Source organism: Alosa pseudoharengus, unplaced genomic scaffold, assembly GCF_046254945.1.
Source record: "Alosa pseudoharengus isolate Yale_2024_CS ecotype anadromous, Long Island Sound unplaced genomic scaffold, YU_APseudo_1.1 YU_APseudo_1.1_scf_15, whole genome shotgun sequence".
NCBI classification, from domain to species: Eukaryota; Metazoa; Chordata; class Actinopteri; order Clupeiformes; family Clupeidae; genus Alosa; species Alosa pseudoharengus.
In genome coordinates this window covers 8,142,598-8,154,507 of record NW_027468620.1, presented here as the reverse complement: position 1 = coordinate 8,154,507, position 11,910 = coordinate 8,142,598, and the positions used below count along the sequence as shown (strand labels likewise).

Genomic DNA, 11,910 nt, shown 5'->3' with positions numbered 1-11,910 from the left:
GGGTGCTCGGGCTTTGACCCGGAAATAATACCCTGAAGAAGACGAAGAAGCCGGTTACAACCATACAACAACAACAAACATGGCGATTGATAAACCTCCACCTGTTCATTTTTGGAGTGATGCAGAGACAGAGTTCATGCTGTGTCAGCTAAAAGCGTTAAATATTTTGAAATACATGGATGGTAGGAAAACACGGAATGGCAACCTGTTTAGAAAAGTTGCGGAACACATGGAGGACGCTGGATTTCAAAGGACGTCCGAGCAAATCCGTGTTCGGTGGAAGAACGTGAAAAAAGCCTACTACAATTCCAGGAAAAACAACCAAACCAGTGGCAACAGTTCAGTTTCATGTCCATACTCCAACATATTGAAGGAGCTGCTTGGACGTCGACCGTTGTCCAAAACAGCAGAGAATGGCGTGGACATTGTGTCTAGTCCTTCGTTCTCAGGTGAGTTAACGTTAATGCTAACTTAGTAACGTAGCTAACTTAGTATGCAACGTTATACGATGGCACATGAATGTGTACAAATCGACATTCAATTTGCTGTATTCATCCACTATTTATTGGTTGGTGATTAATACTAACATTACACAGAATACATTCTATTCGAATCGACGTGCAATAGCGCAACCGTCCTCTGTTGTAGACAGTTTAGTCTGTGCTTAACAGAGGAAACCATTCCTTGCAGAAAGAACACAAAAACTTCTTTCCGGTGGATCAAACGTAACAACTGTGTACCCCGCACTCTGCACAACTAGTAAGTTTGTACAGAACCAAGCATCATCACCTGGTATATAAATGGCAAAGCTTGGGATTGCAGTAGAGGGTGACACGGGAAGCAATTTTCACTCCCGTCCCATCCCGAGCCCGCACAAATACTCCCGTCATATCCCGATCACGTGACAGCCCCCCCAAAAAAATTCTGTCCCGCAAAATCCCGAGAGAAAGACTCCCGAATCCCGTCCCGCTCCCTATGTTGATGTCTAAAGTTATCCGACTGTTAGGCTACAGTAGCGTGCGGTGACCATACATTTTGGTAGGGCAGAAAGCCTTGTCTAACTTTTCTTTAATAGCCGATCATTTTGGGCTATATTAAAATTACATATTTTACAGTACTTTGCTGTAGGCTATGCTTAAATCATTTCATAGTTAGATCTCATCCCATCAGTTAAGTTTGCACCGTTCTCATCACGTTAAACCAGCGAAGCATAGCAACGTTGCTATGAGTAAACAAAACAATTTTTTGTGTTCCGCCAGGGTTATGCGATAAATATATTGAGGAATGCGATCGTCAAGGTGTCATGCCCCAACATTGCATGACACATTAAACTCAACGAGAATCGCTTTCCCGGACAGCTCGTGCAATTGAATAGAGTTGTCCTTTGCTGATACTTTCGCCTGTAACTGTTTCTTTGCATCCATTTTGCCTTAGGGCCTATCGCTGAAGCTGATTGATTGTGAACAGGGCAGCTGCTTGTCTTGCTCTGATAGGCTACCAATCAACAACAAACGTATTGTGGGTTGTAATTGGTTCTCTTTTCTAAAACGAAATGCCTCACGTCTTTGGGCGCACTCACTGCATTGCAGCGTCATTTTTTAAGTTAATAATCTCTGGCTTCCCGCCAGCTCCCGTTTATTATTTCCTGTCCCGTCCCAATCACGTTACCAACAGTGAAATTTACTCCCGTACTGCGGGAAACCCGCGGGAATACCGTGACCCGCGGGAGTCCCGAAAAATTGTCACCCTCTAGATTGCAGTGCCCTGCAGAGTGGTACATCCTGCTCAGTACCTACAGTACCCCTGCCCTGCTGGACATCTACACCAGAAGAGAGTGAAGTATCCAAAGCAATTTAAAAGGCAATTCACTCCCTGGGAAATTACTGTTCAGACTGCTGAGGTCTGGTAGACACGTCCTTAGCCACATGTCCAAAATCAGAAAGACTGAGGAGGAGCTTCTATCCTCAGCCCATCCGGAACCTAAACACACACACAAAATATTTTATAATTAGGCCTACACTACATAGACTTAACATACTGCACTTACATACCCTTCTCTTCTGACACCGTTTGGGTTACACCACTTAGCTCCTAAAAGTGCAGATTGGCCCCCTTTTTTATTTTACTGTGAAGTGTATAGTATAAGTATATATACTCTTCTGATCCCGTGAGGGAAATTTGGTCTCTGCATGTAACCCAATCCGTGAATTAGTGAAACACACTCGGCACACAGTGAACACACAGTGAGGTGAAGCACACACTAATCCCGATGCAGTGAGCTGCCTGCTACAGCGGCGCTCAGGGAGCAGTGAGGGGTTAGGTGCCTTGCTCAAGGGACCATCTCTGGCTTGAAATAATCCTGAGTTTTATGATCACACATTAAAAGGAAATGGTGATTTGTTGGCTATGGTATCTGAGTGCAACCTCAGGTAACAGCCAACTAATTAATGCATAAGTTGGAGCAATCCACTTGGGTGTGCTAATGTGCACTTTGGGGTAAATAATGAGCTTGGGGTTCCGAATCAAATTCACTATCAATATGGAGAACATTCTTTCATAGAACCATTAGGGATTGACTTGAGCTTTGTTGCTGATGTTGTCTGAAAGGGCAGGAAAAGTCGCCTGGCCCTGCCAGTATCTCCGTTCATTTTCAGTTCATGTTCAGTTCAGTTCAGTTGAAGTTCAGTTTAGTTTCAGTCTCAAGATATTAGTCTGTCATCTGACAATACACTAATCCCTCAGCCATTAGAGTGCTGGGCCAATCTGTGATGAGAGGGATTGACCCTAGTTTCAAAGTAGAAAGTGGCTGTGGTAAATGGTAGTAGCAACGCCTGCATAAAACAATTGCAGTCGGAAGAATGTATAGCCTACAGTACAGCATAGGTAGGCACATTGTTTCCTGACTGCAGATATTATTGGTTTGTAAAGGTCAGGTGAGGTAGGATGTAGCCTAACAAAGTTAACGCAAATTCTAGGCGTGTTACGATGCTAGAGTTGGACACTTTTCCCAATGGTGAGAGGCCATACGCCCCTCACAAAGTAAAGCGTAGTAGTGCATATGGAAACCAGGCTACCAGAGAAGAGTTGTGTTGAATGTTGTTTGCAAGAGATTTACATTTTTTTGACTTCTAATGGTAGGCCTAGCTCAGATGAAACTTTAGTAGTTTCATACAGGCTGCTGGTTATAATGTTGCTGTAGGCCCAAATTTGTCATGTGTTATAGTAGTAATTTAGTAGGCTACAACAATTTAATTTGCTATTTTATATTAGTTGACATTGATGCACCTGAAAGTTGTAGCCTATTCTGAGGTTTCAATGGACTAGTCGTAGTGTAGTCATAAAATTTAGCCTAGTAGATAAGCCCATTTCAGTCATGAATATACAAAGAGACTTCTATAAATAGGCTGCTGTTCAGTATTTAAGTATTTATAGCCTCATGTGATGTTTCATATTTGATTGTAATTCTTTCAGTCATTTTGTGACAAGGAAAGGGATTATGTCAAATGGCACTTACAAAGGGCCAAGAACCATGAATCAGAAGAACCACATCCATAGGTTTGATGAGATGTGCTAGCATTAAACCACCAAATCCATTTTATGTAAACTATACTATATAGCTACTATACTATATAACTGTTCAGAGGACGTCATGGTCCTGCTGCAATTTCGCAAGTGCTCGTTCACGTTCACTGATGCCGACCTCAGAGGTGACCAAGCAAGAACAGGCACTAACCAGGCAAACCAACTGTCTAACCATTCAGGAGAAGTGCAAGATCTGGTTCAACATTGCCAAATAAGTTGGAATCTGGTGAACATACCAGTCAGCATACCAATTGCACGCTCCCTCAAAACCTGTGATATCTGTGGCATTGTGTTGTGTGATGAAACTGTACTAGAGTGGGTTTTTATTGTGACCAGACCAAGGCACATTTGTGCAGTAATCATGCTTTTTAATCAACATCTTTTGAGATTAATATCTTGATGTTTTTACTTACTATTTGCTGTTGATCAACAAATATCAGAGAATGAGAACCATTATGCACATTTCTGAAGTGTAAAGAAAGTAGCTTTATGCTGTAATGCCACTACATTTTTTGTCATTCATTAAGATACCATGTCTTATAGGCCTCATGTGGTGTTTTCCTTCCCATTTACCTGTGTGCAAGAAGAAGCAAAGTATCTCCATTGCTATGTTATGCACTTTCCTACTTTTGAACTTAAAATGGAAACGTTTATTAATATCTATACTGTTTTCTGGCTTTTGTAGACCAAGAGGAAGAGCAGCAGTTTGCTGGTGATCAGGCCCCGCTGGAGCAGGACCCGCTCCCTCACGAGTCCTCTGATTCATATCTAACGTCCTCACCGACCTCAGAACCATCCAGTTCTACATCTCTGTTTCATCAGCAGTTCCAGATCGCTGTCAAGGCAGAAGCACCTGAAGGTGCTGGACGGGACAGTCCCATTAGTGGAACACCTAACGGTGAATTACCGACACGACGTTCACGACTGCAGCCAGGGACACAGGTCTCGCCCTCCGCACGGAGGACGTTCAGCATCCCAACGCGGTTCACGTCCTTGAGCCCATTCGAGGAGCAGCTCCTGGCCGTCCATCGGGAGCAGGCTGCGGCTATCCGTGAGGGCTTTCGCTCGCTGGCACAACAGAACCGACTCCTCTACTTGGAGGTCTGCGAGACCAACCGCAGTGTGGCCCGGATTGCCTCGGCGGTGGCCGAGAAGGCCGCAAGCTCCTCTGGCATGGCTGAAGAACTGATCCGAGTGCAGCAGAGAATAAGCGAAAGCATCGACTCCACTAACAATCTCCACACGCGGGTGATTGACTTGCTGTTCTCACAGCAGGAGCAACGCATTATTGTCATGCCTAATGAGGATAAAGGCATGAATGTTTGACCCAGTAGAGAATAGGCTTGTCATAATAATTACATTATCACCTTATCGCACAATTAATTAAACTATTGACAATAGCTTTTTCAAACCTCGATATTGCCCGACTGTTACGTTTACATTCATGTCGTGTAGGTGGCACTCTTTCCTCTGGCCAAAAAATATCGATCCCAATGCTCCAGTGCAGTGACGGTCATTAACCCTTAAAGGTGTAGGTTTTTGAACATTCTAAGTTCCGCAACAATTGAAGGTTCTAAAATTCTATGTTGAATTCAATGAACCCAGATATTCTTTAGAACGTTCATTTCTCAACATTCCCATCACACCGGTGTGACGGTACTCCTTTAAGGGTTAAAGATCCCATGGCATTTATCGCATAGAGTAGGGGGTTCCCTGGTTTCCTGGCTAAATTCCCAACCTGGCTCATTCAATCTGGCCCCCTAATCATCCCCCCAATGTAATTGGCTCATTCACTCCTTCACCCTCCACCTTAAGCTGGCGTATAATGGCTGCCCTGTGTTGTTGTTGATGTGTCATTAGTTTTCAACATACCTATTAGAGTTGTTTTAAAGTGATGTCCTAAAATATGGCAACAACTACACTGTATACGCAGTATTTTTTCTGGGACAATATATTGTGCAGCAAAAAGAGTTATCGTGACAGGCCCAGTGGAGAGGAACGTTGTACGTATCAGGCTAATTCACGTTGTGGAGTTATTCTGTATTTTTGTGTGTCCTGATACTTTTCCATGAGTGATTTCATGACCAACAAGTCTACCTCTGCTTAGGCCCCTGTTTTCTGTGAAGACACATAGCCCAAACTCTGCTGTGACTGTAGTTTCACGCATATGCTCCTATGCCTGTTCAAGGTTGCAGGCACACCAACACTAGAATGCCCTCTAGGTTCTGCTGACACCTGGGACCCGTTGCACAAAAGCAGAATTAAGACATCCAGGATAAGTTACGGAGCTGCGCTCAATGAATCCAAAACAAGAGCGTACAGGCTTAATTGGTTGCACAAAGACCAAGCCAGGATGAGCAGACACGGATTCATCAAGCCAGGTGAAACCTATCCTGGATAAGTGCGCGCTCACGGCTCCTTCAAACTGACCCCGCTACCCATCACAGATTCACTGATTCACCATGGCAACTAGAGCAGCTTCATTGGTTCTTCTACGGTGTAAACTAGGTAGCTATAGCCTTTTCACAACAGCAACACCTCTGTAGGAGAATATTGCAACTATGGTTACGGCGCTCCCGTGACGTCACATTGTCGCATGACAGGTCGGGAATGGCGAGTATGTAAAAGTTAATTAATGATCACAAACGTTTAAATAATGACAGTGGGTCTAGTTATATGTGATAACAATGTGTAGTGGGCAGTGGAATAACTATTGGTTTCTGTTTGTGGTGACTGCTGACTGAGCTGACTGAAAGCAGATGGAAAATAGCAGATGAAACTTGGTCTGGAGCAGGCTAGCTCCACAGAATAAATCGCCATGGAGACTTATACCATAACATATCCTGCTGCCCCCTATCCCGCTTTTGTGCAACCGGATCACAGATAAATTGAGCCAGGATAACCAAGATATCCTGGCTTAATCCCTTATCCCAGTTTTGTGCAATGGGCCCCAGGCCTCTGTCCTCCCAAAAAGCACTACTTATCTGTTTAGACCGTGTTTTGTTTTACTCCTTTCATGTTAATATGGTTTATTTCCCCCTTGTCTTTTTATGTCTTTTGGTGTATAATTGGGGTCTGCTTGCAGAGTTTCTCTTCCCTAAGTTGTCATCTTGGGAGACGGATACCATTTGAGACGCTCTGTAGCCCAGGGCCCTGATGAACTGTATTGAGCGTTACTTTTTCTAGTTCTTCTCACTATTGTGCCGCCGGTTCTTCTGATTTATTTTTGCAGTCTGTCAATGAATAAATTACATTGATTACTGATTCAACGTCTCCAGAAGTTCAGTGTTCTTTTCAAGAACCAGTCAAATTTATTTTCAGTTCAAAGTTAGTTCAGTTAAATGCACAACTCAGGGGAAAGACTTAACTTTAACCCAACAACATCTAACAATGTTGATTGTTAGATTTTGCAATATTGCAGATGCAGTTTCCCCATGATACAACCTTATTTAAGGCAGTGGTTCTTTTGTCTGGCGACACCCCCCCCCCCCCCCCCCCCCCTCCACAAAAAACATGGGCCAAGAAGTCTAGGCTATGTCAACACGAAAGGCATTAATGTCAATGGCAGCCTTTGACTAAAAACCTTTATAAAAATGTCTAATACAGACAGACAGCAAATCATTTTGCAACCCCTCCAATATTTTTGGCGACCCTCCTGGGGGTCCCGACCCCCAGTTTAAGAACCACTGATTTAAGGTACAGCAATACACTTTCTCTGACTAAAGATGGATGCAGATGCCCCTCTTAGGACAAACCCTTTCATAATTATGCTCACATAACCCCAAGTTGCCCCATGTTGCTTCTGCATAGTGACTGACATGGCCTGGTTTAACCTCCGACATGGCCATGCTTGAAGGGGATCTGTTTTTCTCCATTGATTTGCCATGTTATCTATGTGGTCACTTGTATGTGACCAACGGATTCATGATTCATGATTGGTTTGCTTTCTTTAACCACCTCTAGGACAGCAATAGACTTTTCAGAGCATCCACTCTCTTTTGAAGTCTGGTATTTTCATCCACATCGTGCACCATGAAAGATCACAATATCATCAACGTATAAGTAACTTATTTATATAGCGCATTTTTGTATGCTCAGAGTGCAACCCAAAGCGCTCCAGTATAGTTCTTAAGCCGATGCATTAAGTGGATATGTTAAGTAAATTACTAACTGGAGTGAACAAATGCATGCATTTATTCACCGCAGTGACCAAGTTTAACCTCTCTAATGTTCAATGTGTCTGCATTGCTTTGTCGTGTAACTTATGTGACGCTTCCACAAGCCAATAATAGCCAGTTTCACTTCCTTGCAGATACATATGTGCTTTGTAAACGTCTCTCAAACTATAGACGGAATTCAAGAAGTGTAGTGAAACTGTGGTCGTGGAGACTGGCTCTGGGAGGGCACTTGGTGAGACTATTTCTGTCTTAGGAAGGATGCAGTTTGGTCTTGCATGGTCAAGTGAGTTTTTTTATTAGAATTTCACTGCAAGCGTTCCTCTCTTGAGGTACTCGCAAACCAGTGGAACCGCAGTGGGCTTGATATTGGTGGTGGGATTTATTTGGGGTTATTTGGGGTCCTCAAATAAAATGTCATCCATGACGCTTAAACACATAATTTTGTTATTAGCAGTTAGGCTACTTAGGTGGAGCAGTATGCAGTGGATGTTACAATAATGATGGCCAGTAGCTACTATTGCTAGTAACCGAACCTAACCTGATCATGTTAGTGTTGAGATATAATTTTTTAAAATGCTGCAGAAAAGTAAACTTGAATCTTTCATCTGGATTTTATAGTTAGTTGATTTGTTATTGGGGCAAAATAAAGTAACACTGATATGTGTATCGATTCAGGTGTTAAGATCATTTAATCAAAACTTAAGTCTGGAGTGGTCATCTTGTTTAGTTAAAGGGATACCAGGCAAGCCTGATGCTTTTTCTCTACGAAGCTCCCCCTACCGTCTGTACGTGTCGATACGTGTGCGAGCCCTCGCTCGGTCTGAAGCTCTTTTCCTTTTCTTTGCGTCTTCCGTCAAGGGTTTTCACTGCTTCTTCGCCGGCTCTGCCATTATACACACGTTTGCAACAATCTCTAGCGTTTCGTTAGCCTGCCTCTGTGCTGGGGATGCAGGATGTAAATTGATCCTGCTTCTCGCGATGTCTGAGACTTTGTGAGACTGAAGTTCGGCGGGTAGGATACACCGAACTTACAAGTGGGATATTCTTCCTACAGGCAGTAGGGGCGGGGGAGAGAGCCTTCATTCGCCCCGTAATGAGTCATTTAACCATATACCGACTTACGAAGATGATTAATTAACACAAAAACGTTGCCTGGTGTCCCTTTAAGTAAATTGGCAAAAGGACATCTGTAATGAAATAATAACACAGAGAAAACTGAGGCTCAAGAAGGATTGCAGCCCTCTGTAATAGTACAAAACATGTCTGCTTCTAGAAATCAACATCTAATGGATTCCACATGAGAAAACTGGCAAATGAATGAGATGGGGATATCAGATCAGATACAGTCATACAGTTATGTATAAAGGGCACACTGGTACTGATAATAATAATAATAAGCTTCGGTATTGCCTTACTAAGAATATATTACATAGAAAGGTTTTGAAGTTGCAACCACAAGTCAGTAATGTTTAGTGTCTTTGCTATTGGACGCAGGCATACACCTTTTTTTACTTCAAGACATAAGATATTACATTGACATAGTTTCATGAAGTTTCATGCCTTCAGCTGGGTATTTTGAACACTGTTTGGATTACTGAAGAGCGCCTGCTAGATTTTGACTAGTCATTTCACTAATTGTTGCTTTTTATGCTTCTAGCATCTTCTCAAAAACAATCTAAAAAATGTCTAAAACAAGACTACGAAAGAATAATTTAACTTAATATAATGTCTTTGTTATGTCGGCATGAGTTTTCCAGTACAGAGGTTGTATTGTCTATGTCATTGTAGATATGACATTTGACACCAGCAGGTAGGCACAGAGCTGTAGAGGGCCTTAGGGGGCACTTATTTAGCATCTGTTAAATACAGCTACGTTTACAGTTACGCATATACAATCTGCCCTGTTTATATTTGCTGGTCCTATATCTCTTACTGGGACTCTGCTGGCCAAACATGTATCCTTAAACCTCACATATACCTCAGCGCAAACTGTCACCAGCTTAGACAGCCCTGCAGGCACGTGAAGCGTTTCAGCTCGGGACCTGGGGTGCTGTCTGAGCTAGGGGCTTTACTGGTTTTGCTTGAGCTCTGTGACGCGCCGCACGGAGCCCACGCTGGTGGTCATGCTGCCCCAGTCGCTGTGGCGGCTGTAGGAGCCGGGCCGCAGGATGTACTGGCGGCCGCGGTAGTGGGGATGCTCGTGGAGGATCCAGTAGCCCTCCACCACGTTGCAGGAGGAGATGCTGCGCATCTGGAAACTGTCCTGCAGGTTGGGGCAGTCCTCGCTCAGCTCCATCATCTTACCCGAAAAATCGGTCCTCTCGAAGATCTTCAGCCGGTATGATCCATTGTACTGTTGAGTGATGCATTTTATGTGGATATTTGAGTTTTGAAGGAATGTTATGACTTCTCTCCCTCATGTGGTGACAAATTTTGCATTACCTCTGATTTCACCATTTCACTCTGTCTGTCTGTGTGCATTTATGTACATGTTATTAACATACTGAAAGCATCTGGTGACAACATATTAATTACATTATACCTAACTACATATTCATTAACAACTTATTAATTACATAATACCTAAGGTTAAGATGTGGCCTAATAGTTATGTAACGTTAATTTCAGTAACATTCATTTTTATGCATCCTTGACAACAATAGGTCATGTTTTGACATGTGACGTGTTTTCTTACAGAAGGGATGATGCGGCAGGAGCGGATGCAGTTGTTGAAGCCGGCCCAGCGGTGGTGGTTGGGGTACTTGCCCTGGGTCAGCATGTACTGGTAGCCGGCGTAGTTGGGCTTCTCGTAGGCCACCCAGCAGCCACTGTCCACGCGGATAGAGTTGCAGCGCGAGAAGTGCGTGTGCGTGTCGGCGCAGTCGCTGCTGCACTCATAGTGGCGGCCCTCGAAGTTCCTGCCCTCGTAGAAGATGATCTGATGACCAGAGAACAGATCAGCTGTGTTACTGCAGGTCAGGTGCAACAGGGTTTGTGGGTACAATGTCTGCTTAAACCCTCTTTGTCTCGAAAGTAGCTGGTTAAGATAGTAGTGTCTCCAGTAAGCAAGTACGATGACAGCAAGGGCCTAACATTGGATGTAAATTGTGTTTCAGGCTGTTCTAATACTGAGGGTATTATAAATTTGTGGTCACTCACTACATGGTGAATGTGGGACTATCTTGACAGTTCTTTAGCCGGGAACAGTTCTACGTGACTGTGTCACTGATCATGCACTGACACAAACAGACAAAAACGTTGTGTATGCTCCTTACAGGCACAGACAGACTCAAAATGAAAGGGTCAATATTCACATCCCAGGAAGCAGGAAAGAGGGCATCCAAAACCGCTGAAAAGATGTCTGTTTTTTTTTTTTTGCTTTTTGAGTGTTTGTTTTGCCATTTAAATTTCAGCTCATAATGGAGATGACAGAGTGGGCGGACATCTTTTCAACAGTTTTCAGTTTTCATCTTTTCACTACGTCGGAGTGCAAAACTAAAAACATTCCAAAAACAAAAGAGGAGAAAACTGGGTGTGTTGACATGTTTTCAGGCGTTTACAAATAGAATCACACTCAATCTATTGAGACACACTGCTTATAATAAACACTAGGCAAGGCACTGACATGGGGGTGACACAGTCCTCTTACCTTGCCCATTGCGGTTGTAGAAACAGGTTAGGGGCATCCCATGCATGCTGGAGCCTTTTACGTGCCGGACAGACTGGCCAGAGCATTGTCATTAAAATGGTAGAAAGGCGCTCATGTCAGCACAATCGGCGCGGTGGGGTCCACCGCAATCCCAACATGACAGACAACCCCTGTGCGGTCTTTACATCTGAGTGCATTGTCATTCAAATGGGCTTTTGCTCAATTGCTACCCAGGGGCACAATACAGTTGCTAACTCTGTAATTGTCACGGTGGTTGGCAGGTAAAATATAAACAACTGACTGATGACTAGGTCACAAAAACAGTGTGTTGTCTCTGGACAACCTAAAACACAGTTAGTTGGTGCATGGACTACATACGTATGTACGTTAACCGTTTAATGTATATTTGTTTTACGTTATGGATGATTTGATTGTGATCATATCACCAGTTAAGCCTATTAGAAACTAAATAGATCTCTGTAATAAATCTCTAGAAATAAA

General features: G+C 43.4%; 2 protein-coding genes across 3 annotated transcripts; one reads left to right on the top strand and one right to left on the bottom strand.

Moving 5' to 3' along the window:
* LOC143124100 (uncharacterized) lies at nt 1-6,846 on the top strand. 2 transcript variants are annotated; one of them, XM_076285400.1, is made up of 3 exons: nt 1-449; nt 691-759; nt 4,268-6,846. In XM_076285400.1, exons 1-3 carry the CDS (start codon nt 80-82, stop codon nt 4,906-4,908), a joined length of 1,080 nt encoding a protein of 359 aa, XP_076141515.1. In that variant the 5' UTR covers nt 1-79; the 3' UTR covers nt 4,909-6,846. The 2 variants fall into 2 exon arrangements, with proteins under 2 accessions (XP_076141515.1, XP_076141516.1); XM_076285401.1 differs by lacking the exon at nt 691-759.
* A 2,982-nt stretch (nt 6,847-9,828) lies between these two features.
* LOC143124099 (gamma-crystallin M2-like) lies at nt 9,829-11,418 on the bottom strand. Its single transcript, XM_076285399.1, has 3 exons — nt 11,410-11,418; nt 10,456-10,698; nt 9,829-10,113 (listed from the first exon to the last, which is right to left on the bottom strand). The coding sequence occupies exons 1-3, from the start codon at nt 11,416-11,418 to the stop codon at nt 9,829-9,831; spliced, it is 537 nt and encodes a 178-aa protein (XP_076141514.1).
* Between the last annotated feature and the right edge of the window lie 492 nt (nt 11,419-11,910).

Bases quoted from the DNA above. Each gene is read 5' to 3' on its own strand.
- LOC143124100 (XM_076285400.1), top strand. From the start codon at position 80: ATGGCGATTGATAAACCTCCACCTGTTCATTTTTGGAGTGATGCAGAG. The intron at 450-690 runs GTGAGTTAACGT...CATTCCTTGCAG, and splicing joins GTCTAGTCCTTCGTTCTCAG to AAAGAACACAAAAACTTCTT. The intron at 760-4,267 runs GTAAGTTTGTAC...TGGCTTTTGTAG, and splicing joins CCCCGCACTCTGCACAACTA to ACCAAGAGGAAGAGCAGCAG.
- LOC143124099 (XM_076285399.1), bottom strand. The intron at 10,114-10,455 runs GTAAGAAAACAC...ATCACTCAACAG, and splicing joins CCTGCCGCATCATCCCTTCT to TACAATGGATCATACCGGCT.